The sequence below is a fragment of the Poecilia reticulata genome, chromosome 19 (assembly GCF_904066995.2).
Source record: "Poecilia reticulata chromosome 19, P_reticulata-male-v2, whole genome shotgun sequence".
Taxonomy (NCBI): Eukaryota; Metazoa; Chordata; class Actinopteri; order Cyprinodontiformes; family Poeciliidae; genus Poecilia; species Poecilia reticulata.
This window is the reverse complement of record NC_088848.1, coordinates 20499466-20526027: the sequence shown is the minus strand read 5'-3', so window position 1 is coordinate 20526027 and position 26562 is coordinate 20499466. Positions and strand designations below refer to the sequence as shown.

Genomic DNA, 26562 nt, shown 5'->3' with positions numbered 1-26562 from the left:
CTTCACAAGAAGAGGTGTGTTATCAACAATTAACACCCTTTATGATCCATTAGGTTTTGTAGCGCCTATCACTATACAGGGAAAGTCTATTCTACGTGAACTCACAGTTGAAAATGGAGACTGGGATGCTCCATTACCTCCAGAAAAGGAAGAGTCCTGGACTCTCTGGAAGGACTCGCTTAAACAACTATCTAACCTGATTATTCCTAGAACATACACAGACATTTCTCCCTCAACAGCCACAAAAAAAGAGTTGTGCGTTTTTTCGGACGCCTCTACTAAAGCAATAGCAGCAGTGGCTTATCTAAGAGTGACAGATGCAGAGAAAAACTGTGAAGTAGGGTTTATTATGGGCAAGGCGAAGCTTGCACCACGCCCAGATCACACCATACCAAGACTAGAGCTTAGCGCTGCAGTATTGGCAGTACAGCTTGCAGATCTAATCACAGATGAACTTGACCTCGAACTAGACTGCACTATATTCTACACAGACAGTAAAGTAGTCTTAGGTTATATCTACAATGAAACTAGGAGATTTTATGTCTATGTCAGTAACCGTATAACTAGGATCCGCAAATCTTCTCAACCAAGCCAGTGGCATTATGTAGCTAGTAGTCAGAACCCAGCGGATCACGCCACTCGTTCTGTTCCTACATACCAGTTGCCCTTTTGTAACTGGTTCACTGGCCCCAGCTTCTTACTCCAACTCCAAGAGTTTCCAAATGACTCCTACGATCTTGTGGACCCTAACATGGACTCAGATGTTAGACCTCATGTAACTACTCTCCAAACTACAACTTCAACCAGGCAACTTGGTCCTGAAAGATTCAGTAAGTTTTCTACTTGGAGATCACTTACCCGTGCTCTTTCAAGACTACTACATGTCGTCCACAACTTCAAATCACCACCAAATACAAACAATCACTGCAGTGGTTGGCATTACTGTGAGATAGGACTCACTGTGGATGAGTTTCAACAAGCTCAAAATATTGTGATTCGAGCAGTACAACAGGATGTGTACTCTGAAGAGATCAAGTGTGTACAAAAGCATGAGAACTTACCCAAAAACAGTCTTCTTAAGAACTTAGACCCTTACCTGGATGAAAATGAACTCCTCAGAGTAGGTGGTCGTATCACTGACTCAAACTTGACTCATGGTGAAAAGAACCCACTTCTAGTTCCAGGCCACCACCATGTTGCAGTTCTTCTCATAAAGCACTATCACAGTCAAGTTCATCATCAAGGTCGCTTGTTCACAGAAGGAGCTATACGCTCTGCAGGATGGTGGATAGTGGGTGGCAAAAGAAAGGTGAGCACAATCATTTACAATTGTGTAACCTGCAAAAGACTTAGGGCTCCCTTGAGCACACAAAAATGTCAAACCTCCCTCCAGACCGTCTTACAACGGACCCTCCATTTACCAATGTTGGCTTAGGTGTGTTCGGCCCATGGTTTGTGTCTTACCGACGTACCAGAGGAAGTGTGAACCAAAACAAAAGGTGGGCTGTCATTTTTACATGCCTGAGCATTAGGGCAGTTCACATCGAGGTGATAGACTCACTCGACACATCTAGCTTTATTAATGCATTTAGACGGTTTCTGGCTATAAGAGGACCTGTAAAAACTATTCGTTCTGATCGGGGTACTAATTTTGTCAGTGCATGTAAGGAACTGAAAATCCCCTCAAACTTGGATAATGTAGCTCTACAGACCTATTTAAAGGAAAATGGATGTACTTGGACTTTCAATCCACCACATGCTTCCCATTTTGGCGGGTCATGGGAAAGAATGATAGGCCTGGCCCGGAGAATTTTAGACTCTATGTTTTTCAAACTCAAGACCACAAAACTCACTGATGACGTTCTCATCACCTTCATGGCAGAGGTGTCAGCTATTATAAATGCAAGACCTCTTGTCCCAGTCTCTTCAGATTCAAGTGACCCTTTCATCTTGACTCCAGCTACTCTTCTTACGCAGAAAGTTATCCCTCTTCAGGCTCCAGCTGGCAACTTTACAGCTTCGGACATTTACAGACACCAGTGGCGTCAAGTGCAGCACCTGTCAAATGTCTTCTGGGACAAGTGGAAGAAAGAATTTCTTCACGTCGCAAGTGGCAATCCAAGTGGCAATCCAACCAACTTAATGTGATTTTAGGAAGTGTCGTCGTACTCAAAGACAGTCAAGTACCAAGAAATGAATGGCCTCTTGGACTTATAACTCAGGTGTTTCCAAGTAAAGATGATAGAGTACGTAAAGTAGAAGTTAATGTAGCCAAAGCAGATGGTTTAAAACAGTTTGTAAGACCTATCTCAGAAATTGTAGTTTTGGTTCCTTCATAAGATATTTTTTTGCAAAAACCCAATTTGTGGCGTTTATTCACGCCAGACGGGGAGTGTTCCGTTTTGAAGTTATAAATGTTGTTTTAGTACGTGTACAAGAAAAAGGGGAGAGAGCCTGTCTTTTCATGTTGTTTTCAGATACTACAACGTAGTAAGTTTTTTGTTGTTCAAAACAAAACTTTATTAAACGGTAGAAATAGGCACCGTTAGTGTCCGTTAGTGTAAGTTACTGTTGAAATCTTTCATGTATGGTTGCATTGCCGGTATGTATTAAGTTTGTAACTTTGTAACATTGTTTCTGTCTAGCGATAGCGCTCTAATGTGTTGGTTTAAGGTAGAGTATGTTTATGTTAATTAGATGCGAGGTTATCGTGAGGTTATCAGGTGCGCAATTGGTAGCCTAGATGTACGCATATAGATGTGATGATCGGTAGAAATTGAATGTAGTGTATTTTATGTTGCATATGATCGCATATTTACTGTATTTTTTGTCTTGATTTCAGTTTTACCCTTTTTATTGTCATTAAACCTGCTGACAACGTCCTTCGGTCTTCAGAGTCGTGACATGAGAAAGGCGTTAGAAAGCCTTTGCATCAGACATGCACCAGTAACGGCACAAGTATTGTCAGATGGTGATAACGTTCTGGGTCAGGTCGATTAAAATTTTTATTTATTTAAAAATGTTGTAACTGGGAGCCTGCACCTTAGCATCTTCACATTTCCAAAACATTATTTGTCATATTTGCATACATAAGAATCACTGTTATATAGACAGGTGCGTCACGGCAGCATGCACTGTGGGCTCCTTGAGTAAAAAAACAAATAAAAAATATGATAGTTATTGTACTTTTTAATTATTTTCTCCATTTGCTATTAAAATTGTGGGTGGGAAATAAAAGTGGTCTTTGGTGTACGTAGCCTACATCTGTGTGCGTCGGCGTGGGCACGTACATTCTAAACCTGAATGCAGTGGTGGAGAAAGTACTCAAAAAATGTATTTAAGTAAAAGTACAAATACACAGACAAAAATGTACTCAAGTAAAAGTAAAACTACCACATTAACATTTGTACTTAAGTAAAAGTAAAAAAGTCCTGGCTTTTAAAAATACTTAAGTATTAAAAGTAAAAGTACTTGCTGAATGGATTACCTAATCGCTAATATCATTAAGTGTACCGATCGTATTTAATTTTAATACATTAGAAATGTGCCATTTAATGAACAATGTCACAGATAAAGCATGTTTTTATTATGTTTACTCTGTGTAACATAGTTTAGACTTAGATATGTGATTCTATGCATCATAATTTCAGGGATGGAAACATCTCGTCTCCTGTCCTAACATAGCATGAACTTCACTTTTTTTTTTGCCACTGGTGGCTTTTATTTTGAAAGAAATCCAACAGAAAGGGGATGGAAAGAAGGTGGGTGGGAGAGGACATGGAACTAAGGAGTCACATAGCAGAATTGTAGTCAAGACGACCTACCCAAGAAGACCAAGTCAAGACCAGCACCTCGCGCTACGTGACACAAAAAAAATTAGTTTTACCTATCAAAATTGCTTCTCAAATTGATCTGAAAGATCCACATTCCCATAAAACACCTAGATATTAAATACTTAGAGCAGAAATAAATTTAATCGGTAAAGATCCATCCAGAAGAATCGGACCGTTCCTGAATGTCATATCAATGCAGACTTTGGTCACAGCGTTGTCCCATATATTTGACACCTCAGTCAACTCCTCCACACAATAATTCAGCGCATGAGTGACAACTTTTTCTCATTGCAGATGCAACATCAGTCAGTACAGGTAGCTTTGCTAGCATCACGTCCACGGAGCTTACCTTTCTTTAAGCTTTCCTTCCAAGTGACCAAGGGCGTAGGAAAAAGTTTATCATTGGGGGGGACACATATCGGAAACTTGAAAGATCCGTAAATAGCTTGAGCAAAAATGTCAAACAATGGTGTTATCAATGTGTTACTCTAATCTGAACCCTTGTAACCCGTAATCTAACTATTTACAATCCAATAATCAGATTAAAATTACGTATCCAAGTTAAGTATTTGTGATTATTTTTAGAAAACACATATTGTTGCTTCTTTTTCCTTGGGGAAAAAGAAGCAACAATATGTGCTTCTTTTTGGAGGGAAAAGAGATGCACATTTTCTAGCTGATGGATGAATTTTTTATTGAGTGATCAAATTACTCTTTCAAAGTAACTATGCCATCCATGGCAATAAACTAACTACACTATAAATCATATGTGTGTAGACCTGTCACAATAACAAATTTAGATTTTTGATAAACAATATTATTTTTAGACCATTTTTAAGTAATAAATGTTAATGGGAAAATTATAATGCAAGAACACAATCTGAAAGATCAGTAAACTTAAAATTATAATGAACATTTAACACTGCAACTGGAAGGCATCTCAAATATCCAAAATAAATAAACAAAATGACAAAAATAAAATGAATTTTGAAGTCTTTGTAAATAAAAATTTCCTTCAAAAAAGGTTTAGCTGAGACCAAAGCACCAACCTGAAAGCTTTTATCATACAGTTTTTTGTAGAAAGAAAGAGAAATAAAAAGAGAAGTGATAAATCATGCCAATGGAAATTATTGAATTTGTTTTAATTAATCATGAGCACGTAGCTCGGTTCATTGTGCGCGTTGAAGGGGACACGCAGCGGCACGAGCTAACGCCGCCGCATGCGCAGCGTGTCGCAGCGCTTCGTGCATCTCTGGATCTTTGCAACTCGGTGCGGATCACGCGCGCCGCTCTCCCAGGCTAATCTGTTGCTAAGAGATGAGTGTGTTTACTGGTAACCAAGAGCCACGAAGTGAACTTCAGATATTTACTTTTGCGAAATTTGCCAACGGTAAATGTCTTGTATCTAATCGGGTAAGCGTTATTTCAAAAGAGCTTTTGTTTTATAAACTACTTGTTATTAATTTGGTTTTAAGAGATAAACGGGGTTTTTCTGGTAACGAACTGCCACGAAGTATAAATCGAGATTTTTACTTTTGTGTTGAATGTGTGTTTAATATAGCCTATTTGCCATTAATGACAAAAAATTACTTTTCTGCAAAATTGACCAACTGCACAATTCTTGTTAGTGTAAAATAAGTGGTATTTCAAAAGAGCGGGAGAAACATTATACATTTTTATCAATAAGAATTTTTTGTTGCTACGCTGTTAATCTGTTGCTTAGAGATGATCGCGTTTTCTGGTAACCAAGTTCCACAAAGTTCCATAAAGTAAACATCTGAGAGAGAGCAGAAGAAATCCTATGTTTTTTGAACAATAACAATTTTTTGTCGCTAATCTGTTGCTAAGAGATGAGTATGTTTACTGGTAACCAAGAGCCACGAAGTGAACTTCAGATATTTACTTTAGCGTAATTTGCCAACGGTAAATGTCTTGTATCTAATCAGGTAAGCGTTATTTCTAAAGAGCTTTTGTTTTATAAACTATATAAACTACTTGTTATTAATTTGATTTTAAGAGATAAACGGGGTTTTTCTGGTAACGAACTGCCACGAAGTATAAATCGAGATTTTTACTTTTGTGTTGAATGTGTGTTTAATATAGCCTATTTGCCATTAATGACAAAAAACAATACTTTTCTGCAAAATTGACCAACTGCACAATTCTTGTTAGTGTAAAATAAGTGGTATTTCAAAAGAGCGGGAGAAACATTATACATTTTTATCAATAAGAATTTTTTGTTGCTACGCTGTTAATCTGTTGCTTAGAGATGATCGCGTTTTCTGGTAACCAAGTTCCATAAAGTTCCATAAAGTAAACGTCTGAGAGATAGCAGAAGAAATCCTATGTTTTTTGAACAATAACAATTTTTTGTTGCTAATCTGTTGCTTAGAGATGAGTGTGTTTACTGGTAACCAAGTGCCACGAAGTGAACAAAAAGCAGAGCACAAACATTTCTAATGTAACTATTGCCCACATTAAAAGTAGGCTTTTTCCTAAAATAAGCTTTTTAGCTATTTTGTTTATTTATTAACCATGTTTAGCACACTGAATGGAGGAAGTCAATGTAAGACAACATGCTAGTTATAGCCCACATGCCACTGGCTGCATTTAGGCTAATATTACCATTATTCGATCTTGATATTGCCTAATGTTTTGTGATACCAAGTAAAGGCTACAGAACAAAGACAGAAATATTTACAAAAAGAGATGTTTAAGCAGAATCATTGCAAAGGCAGAAATGAGAAAAAAAACACAATTTATCTTAAACTCCTAGAACTGGCTTAAATTCTTGAGTTAAAGGAATTCTATTAAAAAACAGAAACACCTGCTTTACAAGCAGACTTAAAATGTTCCTTTCTGTGAGCATCCAATGTATCATATGATATTGTTTGGACAGGTTCAGATCTGATATCACTTGCCTTGTTAAATTTCCTGTTCCTAAGTTCTCTGACAAGGCCCAAAAATTTGATAACGAGTCAGATTTCTAAGTTTTAAAATGTTATCAGAAAGGTAGAAAGTTTGCAAATTATTTTCCTTACACTTTACAGTTATGCAGCGACTTTGTGTTGATCTGAAGTAATCATCTTTGTTGTAAAATATCTTGGAATTTGTGGCTGCAGCATTGCAAATGCTAGAAATAGTTATGGGATGTAAGCACTTCTGCACATCATGGTGCCTGTTAGAGAGCCCTAAATATTGTATGTTTATGTTATTTCCCTCAGTTACTCAACATATACTGTTACAGAAACTCACAGTTTCAGTGTTGGGGTCACATTGTATTTGGGAAACGTTTGATAGTTGTGCACATAAGAAAAAAATAATGCTAGGTGAAACGCTAGTTAAAATCAAACCTACTTAGAGATACTCAGACAATGTGTATATATATTTATTCATATTTATATAAATTCCCTTCTCACCCTCACGCAGGTGGACTCTTTCACCCTCTGAGCTCGGGTCCTCTACCAGAAGCCTGGGAGCTTGAGGGTTCTGCACAGTATCTTGGCTGTGCCTAGAACCTGACATTTCTGGACTGAGATGGCTGATGCTGTTCCTGGGATCTGTTTTAGCCACTGTTCCAGTTTGGGGGTGACTGCCCCGAGGGCCCCGATGACCACAGGCACTACCACAGGTCCCTGCGCTCCGCGGCCCTGTAGACGCAGGGTGAATTCTAGCAACCTGCGGCCTCTTTGCCGGGAGCACCGGATGCCACCTGATGGTGTAGACCCGCCGATTTCTGCCAGGATCAGTTTGGTAAATGCCAGGTCGCTGACAAATAAAACTTTCGTCATTAGGGATTTCTTTTCCTCTTATTGATTGGATGTTTTATTAACAGAATCATGGACAAGTGGTTTGGTGACTCCAGCATTTTTAATGAACTTGTACCGCGGTACTGCGGCTATTTTAATGCTCCAAGGATGTCGGGGTCCGGTGGAGGTATAGTGACTGTTTTTAAAAGCAGTTTTACTTGTAAACAGTTGCCTCTGGCCTCGTTTAGTAGCTTTGAGATCAGCCTATTTGAACTCGGCAGCTCTCACACTGTGCTGTGTGCAGCGGTCTATCGGCCACCGAAGTACAACAAAAACTTTATAAATGACTTTTCTGATTTCCTGGCTGATATTATGCCAAGGTATGACCGAGTTCTCATTGTTGGTGATTTTAATATTCTTGTCTGTCGTCCTACTTCACCTATGGCTCAGTCATTTCTTAATGTTACCGATTCTTTTAATTTTGTGTAGTCTGACTGGTGCTATCCATGAGCATGGTCACAGTCTTGATCTGGTTTTATCTTATGGTCTACCAGTTTGTAATTTAGTGATTGGTGACTCATTATTTTCAGACCATATGCCTGTTTTATTTGAGATAACGCTGTCCTGTGCTAAAGCATGCGCTGCAGCTCAGTTCTATCGTGTTCTTAACCCTTCTACTGATGGTCAGTTTTCTTCTGTTTTTAATCAATTTATTGATGTATAAAGTGATTCATAAATAAAGTTGGTGTGGGATGGTATGGTACTGTGGTCTTCACCTTCCAGGCCTTTTCCAGTTCCTCTCTGAGGCCCTGGTATTTCTGCAGTTTCTCGTGCTCCTTTTTCCTGATGTTGTAGTCACTTGGTACTGCTACTTCCACCACAACGGCTTTCCTCTGTTGTTTATCCACCACCACAATGTCCGGTTGGTTCATCATTACCATTTTGTCTGTCTGGATCTGGAAGTCCCACAGGATCTTAGCTCAGTTATTCTCCACCACCTTTGGGGGTGTTCCCCACTTTGATCTTCCAGTCCATATTCTGCAGATGTTCCTGTACACTGTGCCTGCCACTTGGTTATGTCATTCCATGTATGCTTTCCCTGCTAGCATCTTGCACCCTGCTGTTGTGTGCTGGACTGTCTCAGGGGAATCCTTGCACAACCTACACCTTGGGTCTTGTCTGGTGTGGTAGATCTGAGCCTCTATTGCTCTGGTGTTTAGGGCCTGTTCCTGTGCAGCCAGGATGAGAGCCTCTGTGCTGTCCTTGAGTCCAGCCTTTTCCAGCCATTGGTAGGATTTCCTGATATCAGCCACTTCAGTTATTTGTCGGTGGTACATCCCATGTAGGGGCTTGTCATCTCCCATCATGGTACCTCCAGCACCTCATCCTCTGTTCCCCATTGTCTGAGACATTTATTGAGCACATTGCCTGTTGAGATCTTGTCCTTGGTGTATTTATGGATCTTGGATGTTTCATCCTGGACAGTGGCTCTCACACTCACTAGTCCTCTGCCTCGTTCCTTGTGGCTAGTCTCAGGGTGCTGGATTTGGGGTGGGACCCTCCATGCATGGTTAGTAGGTTCTGAGTCTTAACATCCGTGGTGTTCATCTCCTCCTTTGGCCAGCTAATTATTTATTTATGTATTTATTTTTATCTATAACAGACAGAAAAGACAATCAAGAAAGAAAAAAAATCAAATAAAATAGAATGAAACAGACTAGAGAAATAAGAGGTAAAACAAATTATGCCCAAGTGACATGCACATTTTATATTTTCTGTTTGAAAAGGAGCAGAAGATGTAATATCTTATAATGTCCTGCCCCTTTCATACTTATCAATTTATAATCAATTAACTGTCAAAACATCAAAACGAGACAACCTGTTTCCATTTTACATGACATTTAAAGATGTCTCATTATTTAAAAAGTATTTATATCATCAATAGTATATACAGACTTTAAAACAGTCATCTTATAGAACATTTTGCAATAAGCTCCTTTTTAATCAGTTTTTTAAGCTGGTTTATATTTCTACTTTTTTGAACTCATCATTCAATCCATTCTATACATCTACTCCACGCACCGATAAACAAAAACTCTGCATGGTTGTTCTAATACATTGTTTTTTAAAATGTCCATCACCTCTTAACTTATAACTTCCCTCTCTGTCACAAAACATTTTCTGTATATTGGGTGGAAGTTGCTGATTTCTGACCTTAAACATGAATTGTACAGTTTTAATATTTCAGTATTCTGGGACCTTGTTGCTCAGCTTGGGTTCCCCAAGGTTCAGTTTTGGGCCCACTCCTCTTTTTACTGTACATACACCCAATAGGTTTTATTTTAAATCGCCACAGTAAAGGATTCCAAAAAGGTTTGGTTCCCTCAATTAAGAAAACTCAAGGAATCACCTGCCTTATTTACCTTCCTTGTTCCTCGTTTAGTCAGAATGCTGGATTTGGGGTGGAGCCCTCCATGCATGGTTAGTAGTTTCAGAGTCTTAACATCCGTGGTGTTTATCTCCTCCTTTGGCCAACTAGCTATTCCTGCAGGATCTCTGATTACTGGTAAGGCGTAGCTGTTTATTGCACTGATCTTGTTCTTGCCATTGAGCTGGGTTCTCAGGACTTGCCTTATTCGTTGGAGGTATTTGGCTGTGACTCCTTTCCTTGTGACCTCATCGAGGTTGCCATTTGCTTGTGGTATTCCCAGGTACTTGTAACTGTCCTCAATGTCTGCTATTGTTCCTTCTGGGAGTGAGACCCCTTCTGTGTGGACGACCTTCCCTCCATCCGACCACACTTCTCTAGTCCGAATAACATCCCAATGTCAGTGCTGTAGATCCTGGTGGTGTGTATTAGTGAGTCGATGTCTCGCTCGCTCTTGGCGTACAGCTTAATGTCATCCATGTAGAGGAGGGTTAGGGTAACATTAATGGTGGCCCCATTCTTGAGTCGGTATCCGTAGCCAGTCTTGTTGGTGATTTGGCTGAGGGGGTTCAGATGCAGAACAGCAGTGGACACTTGTGCAAGTGGTTTGCAGTTTGCATTATATATAAATAAAAAAATAAAATAACAAAACTGCATCTGCAAACCAATTATGCAAGTGGTTTGCAGTATATATTTAAAAAAATAAAATAAAATAAAATAAATAAAAAACTGCCCTGAGACAGACTGGCGACCTGTCCAGGGTGTACTCCGCCTCTCGCCCAGAACTTTAGCTGGAGATAGGCACCAGCAACCCTCCCAACCCCACAAAGGGACAAGGGTGTAAAGAAAATGGATGGATGGATGGAATAAATAAAAAACTGCCCTGCGACAGACTGGCGACCTGTCCAGGGTGTATCCCGCCTCTCGCCCAGAACTTTAGCTGGAGATGGGCACCAGCACCCCTTCCCAACCCCACTAAGGGACAAGGGTGTAAGAAAATTGATGGATGGATAAAAAACTGCTACTGAAAACCAATTGTGCAGTTTGCAGTATATATATTAAAAAATAAATAAATAAAAAAACCTGCAACTGCAAACCACTTGCACAAGTGTTAATCAAATGGGGCAGAAATCAAAAACTCTGGAAAGAATCATAATTCTTTCCAGGAAACTCTCTGCCCCCACTGCTGTTCTGCATAGGTCTGAATCCCCTCAGCCAAATCATCAACGTGAGCCATCCCGTCCTTCCAAACAGACTCCAGGATGGTGGCTCATGGGATCCTCCCAGTCAGAGCCGTCATGCACTCCCGCGACATCTGCCCCCGACCCGGAGTCGGTTAGGCACCTTCTGCGGGAGTGTAGCGCTGCTGTGGACCTGTGGGCAAAGGCCGGCTCCTTGCAATTCCCATACTTGCCAGTAAGGGAGGTCCTCGACACGCAGCTAGTGCTGCATAGGGTGAGCCACCGGAAAACATAAAAAAGGGCCTCATGGAGATGTGGCTCACCCTAGCCACCATATGGACCTCCAGAAACCTGCTGGTAAGCAGGCGCAGGCAGATGCCCACACACGTTTCTGTGATCCGAATGGTGGCAAAAAAATAGAACATACAGAGCTACAGGTGGCGCGCCTGTAGCTCAAGGACACAGGCACAAAGAAGAATCGCCTGCGCCTCTTTGGACGAAGGAGCAGGCGCTCCACGGACAGAGGTCCCAGCAGCAGCGGCTGCCTGGCTCTCCGGGTGAGGCAGGTGGGAAGGAGCAATGAGGGAGGAAAGCCCCTCTGAGCACCATCGCTGTTTGGAAAAACGGGATGGCTCCAAACTTCAACCAGACTGGCCACGGATACCGACTCAAGAATGCAGCCACCAAAAGTCTCCTCCTCTACATGGATGGCATCAAGCTGTACGCCAAGAGCGAGCGAGACATCGACTCACTGATCCGCACCACCAGGACCTACAGCACTGACATTGGGATGTCATTCGGACTAGAGAACTGTGGCGGATGGAGGGAACGTCATCCACACAGAAGGGGTCTCACTCCCAGAAGGAACAATAGCAGACATTGAGGACAGTTACAAGTACCTGGGAATACCACAAGCAAATGGCAACCTGAATGAGGTCACAAGGAAAGGAGCCACAGCCAAATATGAGGGGGTACCCAAAAGTTTCCAGAATGACGCTGCTGCACGCGCAGTTTTCGTTGTACACGATTCTGCCTCTAGGTTAGCGGTTCTCAACGTGGGCGGTGCCACCCCCCAGGGGGCGTTCAGAGGACGGCAGGGGGCGCTGGCGGACATTTTTTCAAAAGGGGGGCGCTGGGATGCCTTTGGGGGGCGTTTAGTCTAAGGTAAACTTTACACCTTAAATGCACAACAATGCCAGTTTAGACTTTGAGCGACTTGGTAAAACTGTATTGTGTAACATTAAACCATGCTTGGCTGCAGCTGTATTGATGGCAGCTCTTCTTCTATTCAGTGTTTGTAGCTTCCTTTAGCTTCTTGGCGCAGCTCCGTTCTTCTTCTACTGGTAGCTAAAATCACGATACTCTCGCTGTGTATCCCTCTGAAAAATGAACCCATTTAAATAAAGAAATCAAGAAATCCCTCCATGGGTGATACCACGATAGAGGGCGTTCATTTTATAGCCTTAACACCGGTGCTGTAAGTGGTCCGGTATGAAACTGGTGTGATAGAACAACACAGCACTTTTAAATTTCAATAATCAGAATGCAGTATAGCCTATATGTGCTGCATCGCTTTTCCCCATCGATACGCTTCCCGACCGCCGAGCACCTTGGGGGCTTAAAAAAAAGACGTGCACATTGCGCAAAACTCTGAAACAGGAGAAGCGGGACATAAAACGGAGCGACGAACTAGATGTGAATTATGGCATAAAAACTGAGAATCCGACACTGAACATTGAAAAAAATCAACACATGATGTGAAACACATGACGATTAGACGGCGCAGCAGGTGATGAGTGAAAATTACTGACGGTGAGCGTCAATAAATGATAAAATAAATCTAGCAACAGGAAAGAAACTAAAGTGGACATAGCAATAAACCAAGAGAGGACAATACTAATCAAAGGAAACTAAATGGAAATGAATGAAGAACAAAATGCAAGAATAAACTAAGAAAGAGGAATAAACTTGTATGGCAAGACCTTTCGAGCAATAATTAATACAGAGGACTGTATGGCAAGAATAAACAGACACTATTTCCAGATAAAGGTAAAATATTGTTGAAATGTCATGGGTTTGTTGAGACCCCATCTAGTACTGAGAATAAATATATCTTACAGACCATAACAGTAAAGAACTGATCACTTATTTATGTTTTTAATTAGCTTTGATATATTTATTTCTTCAATATTAATTTTCATGTCAGTGTCATGAGGTTGAGACTCCATGACACTTTCAATTTGACTCATTAGGATTTGATTAAGGATTTGTTTCTGTCTCATATTTGTATGGCATTAAAAGGACCTGGAACTTTTGTTTCTCCACTGAAAGCTCTGGTTTGCACAATAAATGCCATGTGGGTGAAGTTTTATGGATGATACTCTGATGTCCCATTCTCCTGAAGGCAGCACAGAGCTGCACCACCAGAAACTGACAAACACTGATGTAGTTACAGTTCTATCCATGTTTTAATGTTGCAGAGCTCAGTCGTTTTGCAAATAGTTCAAAGTTTAAACTGGCATTGCTGTACATCTTTTATCTGGTCATTTTGTGCAAGATTTAACAACTAGAAAACGGCACAAAATAAGATTTTTTTTCCCACTCTGATTGGCTGCTGTTAGGCCTACAAATTTTAATGTGAATGTTCATTGCATTTTTCGTAGACGCCTGTGAAAATAATTTCTATTCCCATGACTTTTTTTGTTCTCTGGGAAATTATTTTTGATGATAAATACAGAAACAAGCATAAAAATCAAAACATCTACAATAGTGATAGTAATATTAATGATAAAATATAGTCAGTGCAAAGTAGCCTGCAAATTCTTTGGTGGGGGGCGGTGAGGGACCTGGATAAGGGCTAGAGGGGCGCTGGCTTGAAAAATGTTGAGAAACACTGCTATTTGTTCAACCACGCCTTCTCAATCAGTGTGCCAAGCGGCGTTGATGTGGAAGGTTTCATCTACCCGCAGTGAATTTTGTTGTAAGAGCTGTTTTGTCCAGCCGTCGTTTTTCTTCATGGAGAAGTTTGCGTGGCTGAAGCTTTGCTTCCTGCTCAGGAAAAAAGCATCGGAAACCGTTCAAATGTTAAAGACCGCTTACAAGGATGACGCTATGTGTCAAGCTCAAGTTTACTCATGTTCACCCGCTTTAAAAATGGTGAATTGTCAATTGATGATCAACCGCTTTTTTCCGGAGCAGGAAGCAAAGCTTCAGCCGTGTGCTGCTCATAGAACTTCTCCTTGAAGAAAAACGACTGCTGGACAAAACAGCTCTTACAAGAAAATTCACTGCGGGTAGATGAAACCTTCCACATCAACGCTGCTTGGCACACTGATTGAGAAGGCGTGGTTGAACAAATACCTAGCGGCAGAATCGTGTACTACAAAAACTGTGTGTGCAGCAGCGTCATTCTGGAAACTTTTGGGCACCCCCTCGTACCTCCAACAAATAAGGCAAGTCCTGAGAAGCCAGCTTAATGGCAAGAACAAGATCTGTGCGATAAACAGCTACTCACCAGAGTAGGGCTGTTCTAAACAATTATTTTAGTAATCGAGTAATCTATAGATTTTTCTTACGATTAATCGAGTAATCGGATAAAAACAATTATGAAATAAAATATTGGTAAATCTTCCATAACACCAGTGTTACTATCAGATATCAACATCAGTCTATTTTTTCCACATTTGTGCTTCCCTACCAGTTACTTTTGTGTAGACCGGGGGAGCAATACGGGATATTTACGGCTCCTCCGTTCAGAAACTCATCTACCAGCCATGTTCCGCCTCCCGTTTGTTCAGACCGGGATGATAAAAGTTTATTGTGCGGTTCGTCCGTAAAGCTGCTTATTACCCTGTAAGCATCAACCCTCAGCCGCCCGCCGTGTTCAGTCTCTCCGCTCACCTGTATAAATCCTCCTCAGCTTCTTCCCGCCGTTCAACCAGCAGCTCCGGAGCAGAAAGGCTGCCGAACTCCCGGCATCATTTTAAGGATGTTTATTGGTCCCACAAAAACGATGAAAACCCGGAATTATCACCAATCAGTAAAATCCCCGCGGGCCGAACTTGAAGATTGGACGTTATACCGCTAACACGTAGCTTCCGTCAACAACTCAGAGGTGGAAGTCAGAGCTTCGCGCAACGCAAATAATGTTCCGGCTGAAACACGGTGCGCTAAATGATAAAACATAAATTAACGAAGCTTCGAGGCAGGTCAATTTTCCTCAAGGAATTTTAATAATCGAGGTACTCGAATCACTCGAGGAATCGTTTCAGCCCTACACCAGAGTAATCAGAGACCCTGCAGGAATAATCAGCTGGCCAAAGGAGGAGATGAAGACCACCGATGTTAAGACACTCGGAAACTACTGACCATGCATGGAGTGCTCCACCCCAAATCTAGCATTCTGACTAAACACGAGTCGTAGGGAAGGTAAATAAGGCAGGTGATTCCTTGAGTTTTCTAAATTGAGGGAACCAAACCTTTTTGGAATCCTAAAGACCTTTATTGGAAATAACAAACTGTTCCACAAACAGGAGCCATAATACTGGATGGATAATAAATGACTAAAACTATATGATCACGTAAAAGGTTAAAATAAGATTAATAAATATATATGCATAGAAAAATGACAAAACAAACCCTAATTGATTTCTATTTGCTTTTTCTCTTTCTCTCTGTCTGAGCCTCGCGCGGTGCATCTGACCTCTGACCTCAACTCTTCCCATCTGTCCTCCCATGGACCAGATGATGTCCCTCCTACAAAACCAGCCGATGAAAATGATCGAGAAGATCTGGAGGATCAAGAAGACAGAAAAGACCTCCATCACCTCCAGGGGACAACTGTCAGTCTCCTGTTGAGCATTTGGACTGAAAACTGTGAGACTGAGCTTTAACAACCTCCACTGGTCTGCTGTCCAGTATCAGCGTAGAGGAAGAAAAGCTAAACATGCTTCAGAACTGTGAGAGAAGACGACTCTGAACTGTTGACGCTTGTTTCATCTGTGGACAACATGGACATTTCCTGAGGGACGATCTGGACAACCCAAAGATCCAACACCAGAACCAGTTGGACCGACAGGAAGCCAGAGAAGAGAGACGGGGGAGGATTTGGCTGCAGCAACGCTGAGACCGAGTGGGGGAGAGGGGCGAGAAGGAAGGAACAACATGAATCCACATCAAGCACTGTGAAGGACGACCTGTCTGTACTGTCCATCTAGATCACGACTTTAAATCTGAAACAACAGAGCAACAGAGTGAGCAGCAAAACTTCACTCTACCAAGTATCAAGTACTTCAACTTTTGACACCAAAGAGGACAATGTCCAGAGCAACAGCTAGTTTAGATGTTTCTGAAAGGCTCTCCACTCAAAGAACTATTGCTGGTCCACTGTCGAGTGACCGAAGCAGAGAGTGAAGATTTATACTTTTATGACAGGAGGTAACAAACCCTCCTGAGCAGGCGATCAGTGTTCCTGTTTCTACGCTTTACCTACTTTCCAGATGGAAAATCTGCGCTTTCTTGTTGGGTTTTGAACGGACACTTATCTATACCTTCACTGCACTAATGTAATTTTTTTTGTTTTGTTGGGTTTTCTAGAAAACACATGAAATTGGGTAGCTTAATTATGATCATTCTTAGTTGTTTGACTCCTGAGGATGTTTAAGAGTTTAGAAATTCATTCTTCTAGACATAAGAGAAGTAAATTTAAAATTAACTTTAATGTGTTTAAAAGACTCATGTGTTGTCTCTGCCTGGCAGAGCTTTCCATCCAGAATTGCTTCATGATTGATTGTCCTACAAGCTCTCTGTATTGTGCATAATTCATAAATAAACCTAATTGAGTGATTTTACCTGAACAGTGCTTGGTAAGTTTTTTTTCCACAACAATGGACAAAAACATTAAAGTCTCTCAAGTAAAAAGTGTGGCAGTTTTAGTTAATGTTGGACCCATGAGCCAATGCTAACATTAGCATATTAGCCTGCAAAGACTTTTATGCGTCATCTTTTCAAAGAAAAATTTACCTGTAACCATATATGCGAGTAGTAAAGGCATACATGACACATGAAAATATACTGAAGACGAATAACTCACCTTTAAAGAAGCTCTGTTTCTTCCAGTGGAAGCTTCCCGCACTTTACTGCGCACCGCTGAGCTGAAGCATTCACTCCAGTGACAAAAATAGTCAAATCCAGTTTACTCAAAATAATGTAGTCTTGTACTTTTCTCAGGCCAAACATGTACATTGCTCACATTACTTGAGTTGAATAAACAATTTAGTGAGACTTGAGTAAAGCATACAAACCTAATTTAAGTAAGAATAGGTATTGTCTTTTACAGTGTTCTAGGCAAGGGCGTAGGAACGAGTCTGTCATTGGGGGCGACGCATATCGGAAACCTGACAGATCAGTTAATATTTTGAGCAGAAATGTCAAACAATTATGCCATCATCACATCAGTAATGCATTACTCTAATCTGACCCTTGTTTCAGTAAGAAGTATTCTAACACGTTACTATTTACAATCCAATAATCAGGATTCCAGGATGAACACTCACTTTAGCATTTGCCTCACAACTAGCAAGCTACATACTCTGGTAGCACAGACAGGCTACCAGATTCTGATATATCTTATTGGTCAAAAGACATTTGATTATTGGTCAAAATGCACTGATATAAATTGACTTGCAGTTGAACTGGTTCTACTTCTTTCTAAAACCAAAGTAAAAAACAAATAATAAAATAGGACTCTGCAGTTTTAAACTCAATACAGCAGTTTGACCAACAAAAATAAAATCTAAAAAACAAGTTTTGTTCTTCTTGAACTACTCTCTACATCAGTGCAACAGTTTGATCTACAAAATAAATAAAAATGATGCTTTTCACGTCTGACACCTTAGCTCCTCACTGTTAACTCAGTCTCACTTTCCAGCCCTGCATTCAGTAACTTAGCAAACATGAGCCATAAAAAACACTGAGGCAAAAAGCCTAAATGTTTTTATTCTCCTGTCATTTTTAGCCGCAAACATTTAATTAAAAATATCTACAGATATGTGTTTCTATCTCTGCCTCCCTCTGACTCTCTGCAACCTGGTGTTCCTGCATGGATTCATGGACTTACAACAGACACTACAGTAATTTACAGGATCAGAACGTGAACTAAATATAAAAAGTATGTTTTTATCATACAGAATGAGAATTGAAACAACTTCATTTTCAGATGTATACATTATTATACATCTCAACTCTATTTACTTTGTAGCAAAAATTTTCACTAATTTATTTTTAAACCTCTCCTCAAGCACTTTTCTTATTGTCTCATGTAATTAATCTAATTTTTATATAATTAATATAATTAATTAATATAATTTTTATATCTTCACACTCTAAAACTCCACCTGGCTCTCCTATGCCTGATCTGCTCCTCTCATAATAAAATAATTTAGCTTATTTAAGTGCTCTGCTAATGCGCTGTAAAAGCATGCGAGTGGAAGATTTTAAAATTCTTCGCAACTGAGGTGAAATTATTGGGGGGGACGAATGTGACTCTCTTCAATATTGGGGCGGGGGAACATGTCCCCCCGCTTCCTACGCCTATGCAAGTGACGCTAAAAGTTGGACGAAGTCCCCACCGTCTGTGAAAGCGAAGCGCTGCTGATTTTACATGTCGCCATATCTTATGGTTTATGCAGCGCTATTATATAACTGACGATTAGACAGACATCTTCTCCCGCTCAGAGGAAACCACTGCACATGTCGGGAGCTTCACGTGCGAGTAAAGTTGGAGGCGATGGGTGACAACAGACACGTAAGTCACGTTATTGCTAGGATTTTACGGCGCCACCTTAAGACACTGAACTTCACATTTTAACGGAAAAAAAGCTCAATGCGACTTGGATGTAACGAGTAACGCGACACTTTTGTAGAAATGTAGTGAAGTAAAAAGTACAGATACTTACTGTAAAATGTAGTGGAGTAAAAGTATAAAGTACCCATTATTAAATCTACTTAAGTAAAGTACAGATACACGAAAATTGTACTTAAGTACAGTAACAAAGTACATGTACTTCGTTACTTCCCACTACTGCCTGAATGTCATTGGTCAGTTTACGTTTGTTTATTCGTCGGCTTGGCTGTCCTTCAGTTAGCTAAATGTCACTATTCCGCGTGAAGCTAGCTAAAAATGAATGAATAACCGCAGGTCGCACTGACCCCAACTAAGCTTTTTGTTCTGTATGTGCGCGCGCAGTCCGTGCGCGAGTTTCCCCAGTTTTTTCTTATTTTTATTTTTTGTGTTTTTTCGGGAACTGAACCGCTGACCGGACACCCCATCGATTCTCCATTGACAGACAGTGACATCTTCCGCGCCCTTCCTCAGCGTCACGCTAGATTGGGAGAGTTGTACAGTTAAATCTAGTCAAAACGTTTGTCACAAAGAGTAGAAATGAAGCAAATGTAGCTTCACATCCTCCTCTGGAAGTCTCAAGTTACCCCTCCTCCCCCCAAGGTTTCAGTATGAGGTTGACCTTGTGATTTTATCTTTAAGAACAAAAACCAGTCAAGAGTTTGCATATCGGGTCGATTTATCACTCAACCACTGATCGGCGTCTGTGGTGACTCAGAATTCTCACACTGTACCGGTTTTTCCCAAAGCGGCTTTAAAAGCTGCAGGTATTCAGCTTTGAGACTATCTCTACCCAATGTATTTAGAAATGACTTTGACCTTTACACCTGTTCTTAGTAGTCAAGTATTTCTGCTCATTTTACCACTCAGTGGGATTCTCTTTATTTGTCATGTTTCGTTTTCTTGGGCAGACAAGCAAATGCCTATGAAAACGTAGCAAAGCACTTTACATAGAGTTGAACCATTGAAAATAAACTTTGTCACGTTAAAACAAACTTTAGCATGATTTATTGGGATTTTGAGGAAAAATGCTGCCAAACGTTGGGTACAGTCGACCTCTGCTATTTGCAAAGGACTAAGACCACCTGCGAATACTTAAAATCTGTGAATACTTCAGACTCCCCATCTTAAAACATTCATAATTGCCTATTTTAATGGTCGAAAAATGGAATATACCTTCATATATATTAATATATCTTAGCATCATTCCCAGATGCTAGCATCTACTGTCTTCCTTATCTTTACTTTTTGGGGGGGCTTCCAATCAGTGGCAAGTAAAATGAATGGTGCTCCTGGATTGGCTACTTTGCACGTCAAGTAGCATCATATCAAAGTATTTCATCTTCCCAAAATCTTTTTTCTTTTGAATATGTAAGATATGCTCTAGGAAAAAAAGTCAGCAAAAAAAGGTGACTGAATACTAAATGTCAAAATGGGCGGGGGTCTACTTTACTACATTTAAGAAAATATTACCCTCACTTCACTAATTACTTGTTTTTGTTGGTTTGCCACAAAAATCTTAATAAAATCCACTAAGTCTGTGTTTGTAGCGTGACAAAATGTGATATTTTACGTCGTTGCAAGCCAGTGTAACCAGAGTTGCCTTGTTGCTCCTCAACTGTATTTTAAGTGGTGTCATGGAGAAACTATACAGAAAAATGTCAGAACAGATGTTACGTTTTGAGAAACATGAGGTAAAAGTATCCCTTAAAGTTAAGTTTCATGTGTCTGCTACAGGCGTTGTTAGATCTTAGTTTGAACAAAGTATCATGGTTGCTTGTTAGGCCTAAAATACTGCAGGTCACCACAAAGTTCTGCGTTTTACAGCTGAGCACTCCCTTATCAGTCAACTGTGCATTAACTAGCAACCTCCAATATTCCAAGTAGAAATCCTCCAGCTCTAGTTTTGCAGACGGACCTCATCCCACCGCTGCCTCCTGTTGGGCTTTTGAACCCGAAGCACTCAAGCTGTCCCCTGTCCACAGGGAACCTCCGTTTTGGATGTGGGCTCTATGAAGGATGCCCTGCTGGTAGAATGAATAGGATGGTCTCTGCTGTCTGTTGCTGTCCTGGCTGAGCCCCCTCAGGTCAGGGAAACAGTGGACGCAGACACAGGTCTCCGTTGGGTAGGAGTCCTCTGATGACTCACGGTAAAGGGGATAGGATGAGCTGGATGGACAATCTAGAAAAGACAGAAATAACATTCCAGAAAAAGTAACCTCACCAATCGGGTCTGTTGGGTTTTTGCCACACCAACCTTTGAGGCTTCTTCCGGTCTGACTTTCTGGAAAGCCAGACTCTTGTCCTGGCTGAACAGCACTCGTCTGCTTCTGGTTTTTGGTACTTGTGGGTTTGGTGTTTGAGTTTTTGGCCTTTCCTCTCCTCAGAAACACAACCAAAGCGAGACACAGGCTGGAAAGCAGCAGTATTGCGCATAAACCTAGGAGGGCGTACAATTGGATGGCAGGGTCCAAAGGTCCTAGAGGTGGCTTGGTGTTCACGGCCTGTTTGCTAACTTCAGTAGGGAGTCTTTTGGTCACCGTCAGAGGTGACTGGGCTGAAGGAGGAAACAAACAGAATATCTTAGTGATGCCTCTTAGTGTTGTCAAGTCTTAAATACTCCTAAGCTGCTGGACTTGTTCTGTGCTTTGCTTCATACATAGGTGCTGGACCTTCGATTTTTCAGAAATGATTGCTTGCTGGAAACATGGGCTCTGTTGAAGTTTGAATTGACTGGATCTAATTTTGCCCAATCGCTAATGTTTGACCGTGACATATGTATTGAGTCTGGTCGATGAAGCTTACCGGATATTGCTGGCACTGTAAGCAACCCACTGAATAAAGCCACGACATCTTTGTGAGTAGTAATATCAGAAACATTCCTCTTGCTCTGACTTTAATTGGACAAGTCTTGGATGCGTGGCCAACACTGACTGAATGGCTGTGTTCACTTCCTCTGCTGCCATTGCCAAAACTACAATCCAATGTAGTCAGACAACAATTTTAAAAACTACACAAAAATCAAGGTCCTTGTTGCAAACTCTTCCTCCTGTTTGCTAATTGGCCCATTTGAAATTCAACTGGAAAAATCAAGCTCAGTGGGAGAAATTCTCAGAGGGAGCACTGAAGGGAGATGGGAATCGAGTGGAATTGCATAGAAAGACGATGGCCAGGCTAGGACTTCTTAGTTTTTTCTGCCGGGAATTCTTGACTGTAAATCTGGCATTTATTTCAAAACTGAAATCCCTAGCAGAGTGGTACTTACTCGGGCAGTGTGGGGAGCACTCTGCTGGATGTTTACCACAAATGTCTGCACACTTCATACATCTCCTCACCAGCCTGTCGTAGTAGTGGCCGGGCTTAGCCCTGCAGAGTGCAGCCTCTTAAGGAAAGAAAAGTGAAAGAAGTTAGAAAAACGAGACTTTGGACACTTAACGTATTTCATTTTTGTAATATCAGCAAGTGCAATCTTCAGTGTGGTATTTTCGTGGGATCTTACTCTTGTGACCATAAGTTTACATACACAGGATAAAAAGTTACTTTTTTCCCTCACTGTCTAGACTCTTGACCAAACGTCTCTTAGTTCAAGTCAGTCAGAATTAACCAAAATCATTATTTGGTAAATGTCACAATAATGAACATGTCAGAGACTTATTTATTGACTTTAAGATTAGAAGTTTGCATACATTCCCTCAGTACATGTTAGCAACATCTTTAAAATGACTGACTTGGCTTAAAGCCTTTTGGGGTTCCTTCCACAATTCTCTCGCAATAGTTTGCTGGACGTCTGGCCCATTCCTCCTTACAGAACTGGCATAACTCGGTCAGGTTTGTTGGTTGCCTTTTCAGGTCTGTCCTCAAATTCTCCATAGGACTGAGTTCTTTGTGATGTCCACACCAGAACTTAGTTTCTTTTCCTTAAGGCACTTTATAATCACTTTGGCTGAATCCTCTCGACTTCTCCATCGTGTCAAACAAGAAAGAAGTGTCTATCAGGTGTGTGCTTAAAATACTCCAACAGGTGTGCCTCCATGACATCATAGACCGGGCTTTCCCTCATTGCTTAAAGAGACTGCAATCAAATTGACATGTAACAAAATAATTTTGGTCTGATCTAATTTTGGGCAGTGAGACAAAATGTGTACATCTTGTTACTTAATGAATGTAAACTTCTGGATTCAACTGTATGGGACAGAATGACACATCATAGAGAATAACTGAAGTGGAAGACAAAATAATGTGTTTTCAAAATGTCTTTTTCCAAAAAAGATCTCAAAATGATGTAATACTTTACTCACCACAATAGACGGCACAACTGGGGGATGTAGGCAGTTGCTGACATAATATGCGACAGGGGACACATGATCTGGTCAAGGAATCTAGATGCTCACCCTCTTTGCATCTTTTACCCATTGCCCCCCAGAGGCCCTCACTCTGAAAAGAACACACACCCACAGAGCAGACATCCATATAAAATATAAGCACACTTTTAAGTAGTCAAAAAGTGGGGAGGTGTATGGTCTTTGATAACTGATTAAACCTTTGATAGGTCACAGGATTAGATTTTGTTGGTGGTGATTGTCAGAGTGATGTGTTGTTTTAGGTTTCAATAAAATCTATTAAGTCATCTTTCTTTGGAGCAAACTTGATTTATCACTCTCTTATATAATCCCATTAAGAGTTTGTGGTTTTAACATGGCAAAATGTCAAAAACTTCCACATATCCAGCTGCTGTTATTCAAGAAGCTTGTTAATAATTTAAGAAAACTACTTTCTACTGTTGCTGAGATCTTTGATTCTGATATAAGCATTGTACAGAAGTAAGAAGAAACACTTGGTTGACGATAATATCTTAAGTGAAACTCAGTCTAGCTTTAGGGCAGGTCAAAGTGCCATAATCATAATTATGTTGGCAACAAATGACGTTACGAAGGCCTTGTATATGAGGCAGCCTTGTGATCCCATGTTTGTGAAAGTCTTCAAGTTACTTTCTGTTGATCCTTAGCTTCTGCTCCAAGACGTCGGGTTGAGTCATTGAGCTTTAGGCAAGTAGAAAAATGTACAGAACACAATGTTACTGAAGATGGATATAAGTTTAGTTTGAAATTGATTCTACCAAAGTTCAAAATTTGGTCCAATTTTATACCTTTTTTTAAATTAATATTTGGAAGAATATATCTACAGCCAAAGTGAAGCTTTATACAAATGATGCCATGATTTATTTATTTTTTTCCAACTGGCTCTATTCTGTCGCAGGTAGTTAATAAACATCAAATTACATTATGAATGCTTATAGGTTTTTGACATAAAGTTGGATCTAAATTTGTAGAGGTTAATCAAAACACTTAAGTAATATAGTTTTATTTGGAAATTGTCTTCTATTTTCCCAAAAACCTCAACTGGATGTTATGTTTTCTTTCAGAGTGAAACTTAAGTATTTAGTTTACAATAGGGGGCTGAGACCAGACTGGGCTTTAAAATTCAATATAGGGTTTGTCTTCATTTGTCATTCAGAAAAATAAAAAGTTAATTTAGGCTATTCTTTTAAGTTTTATTGACTCTATGAATACCAAAGCACTTTGCTGCTTACAACAACAACAAAAAAACCTTTATATTTCATAAGAGATTTATTCTACAAAACACATCAGTGGGTAATCTTATTACTCGGCCCTCGTTAAGCCTGAAGAGACACTGGTATATATTTTATGAAACTTTACTGGATAAATTATTATATTGTCTGAGAATATTTTTAGTATCTTTAAACGTGTAAAATGTATTTAATCAGCTATCATTGAACTAGCCTCCTTTTTAGAATTTTTTCAGCACAGCGTTTCCTTATTTTTGTAATTTGACTATTGAATGATCTTCAGAGTTAACAAAAGCTTAACATTTTGGTCCTTCTGGAAAGCTAGTTGAATAGTGCAAAAACCTGAGCCAAATATCACTCATGCCAGTTAAATATATTTTTGTGTATATTATTCGTACTTAGAGTTTCAGCAGAGTTTTTCTGCTGTTACAAACACTCCTTATTCTTCTGGTCTTTTGAGAAGCTTTCTGCGCAAACATGGCAAAAGTTAGAGCCATTTTCCCCTCACCATAAAAAAAATAAATAAAAAAGGAAAGAAACATAATTACCAACATCTCAACTTGGCCTGAGCTCAAACGCGTTTGTCTCTTTAGAGTTTGTATCTTCTTGTTCTCTCTCTGCTCCAGCGAGCAGTGAAGCAGCAGAGTGTGAAAAGCTCACAGATCTTCTCCGCCCTCGGCTGCCTTCGCGCTCAGAGCTGCGGGCCTGATTTATTCTTGAGTACATTTGTCACACCCCAGCAACCAGCAGCCTGTAGCGTTTTTTTTTTATTTTTAATTTTATTACATTTTTTTTTTTTGATTTACCAAGCACCAAGTTCAGCCTGCGACTACTTAAAACGTGATGATAGCCAAAAAATAAAAAATAAATATTCAGGATTGTAATTTGTGTTTTCTGTGGTGGCTTTCTCAGCTGCTTTTTCTGATTTCTTGTTTTTTTCTGTTTAAATTCAACTGCAGAAAGGATTGAACTACATATGGCTACTCAGCGGATTATATCAAAACTTTCTATTCAATCATTCAACTTATTCAAAATCCCACACACACACAAAAAAATCATTTTTCTGCAGGAGAGATCACTTACCTTGTGAGACGAAGGGAGAATCTGTTTTTGAAGACAGCGGTGTGAGAGAGACACTCCTGTTTTTCTGCATGGAAGCTAATTTGGATATGATGTTGCTGTTTGGTGTGGGACTTCCCCCTCCATATGTTAGGAGGACCCCCTCCCCCTCCCCTTCCCCCACCACCACTTTTTAACACTCACACAAAGGTAAGACTCCCATAAAGTCTGTACATCATTAGGACTTATTATCATGCAAACTTTGTAGTGTGTCTTATTTACTAAATGAAAAGTATTGCATTTGATTTGGAAGTCTAAAATCCAAAGATTTTATCAAATCATTTATATAAAAAGGCATTTCAGCTGCTGAGGTATGTGGTAATTGCAAGATAATAAAGCAATTACTTAATAAACTTTTTTTTAAAGGACTTCAGCTAATAAAAATAGAAAAAATAATCTTATTTTATTTTGGGACTGGATTTAGTGCAGGATGTTCAAATGGCTCCTTTATAATCATTGTGCGTTATAAAACATAACTATGTTACTGAATAATGAACAAAAGGTGAAATATGAACATGAATTACAAGATGGTTTTTAACTCGGCCTACATCTTTGTTGATGATTTTTGTGTTTTGCGTGAGTTTTGAATCATTTGTTTGAATAAATCAGCTGCTCTGCTCTGAGCTCCCAGAGCTTCCTGTGAAGGAGTCGTCACAGGGTCGAAACAGCCAATCAGACGCAGAATCCAAGAAATCAAGTTGTCAGCCTGAAGGTAGTAATGTGTTTGTGGAAAATACTTAACTCTCCATTTGGCCTTGTAGAGTT

At 40.1% G+C, this 26562-nt stretch overlaps 1 protein-coding gene and 1 long non-coding RNA gene across 3 annotated transcripts; one reads left to right on the top strand and one right to left on the bottom strand.

Annotated features, from left to right (window-relative positions):
• Nucleotides 1-5253: 5253 nt before the first annotated feature.
• LOC145549110 (uncharacterized) lies at nucleotides 5254-7630 on the top strand. Its single transcript, XR_014085070.1, has 2 exons — nucleotides 5254-5779; nucleotides 7263-7630. It is a non-coding gene; the product is annotated as an uncharacterized LOC145549110 (long non-coding RNA).
• A 9307-nt stretch (nucleotides 7631-16937) lies between these two features.
• On the bottom strand, nucleotides 16938-25907 carry tnfrsf13b (TNF receptor superfamily member 13B). 2 transcript variants are annotated; one of them, XM_008437972.3, is made up of 5 exons: nucleotides 25762-25907; nucleotides 23390-23525; nucleotides 22357-22473; nucleotides 21349-21648; nucleotides 16938-21273 (listed from the first exon to the last, which is right to left on the bottom strand). In XM_008437972.3, exons 2-5 carry the CDS (start codon nucleotides 23502-23504, stop codon nucleotides 21011-21013), a joined length of 795 nt encoding a protein of 264 aa, XP_008436194.1. In that variant the 5' UTR covers nucleotides 23505-23525; nucleotides 25762-25907; the 3' UTR covers nucleotides 16938-21010. The 2 variants fall into 2 exon arrangements, with proteins under 2 accessions (XP_008436194.1, XP_017166245.1); XM_017310756.2 differs by lacking the exon at nucleotides 25762-25907 and having other exon boundaries at nucleotides 23390-25751.
• Nucleotides 25908-26562: the final 655 nt, after the last annotated feature.

What these genes read in the sequence shown, in the direction of transcription:
- tnfrsf13b (XM_017310756.2), bottom strand. Translation starts at nt 23,561, where the DNA reads ATGGATGTCTGCTCTGTGGGTGTGTGTTCTTTTCAGAGTGAGGGCCTC. An exon ending in CAGTTGTGCCGTCTATTGTG is followed by an intron (nt 22,474 to 23,389) that starts GTGAGTAAAGTA and finishes TCTTTCCTTAAG; the next exon opens with AGGCTGCACTCTGCAGGGCT. An exon ending in GTGCTCCCCACACTGCCCGA is followed by an intron (nt 21,649 to 22,356) that starts GTAAGTACCACT and finishes TTCCTCCTTCAG; the next exon opens with CCCAGTCACCTCTGACGGTG.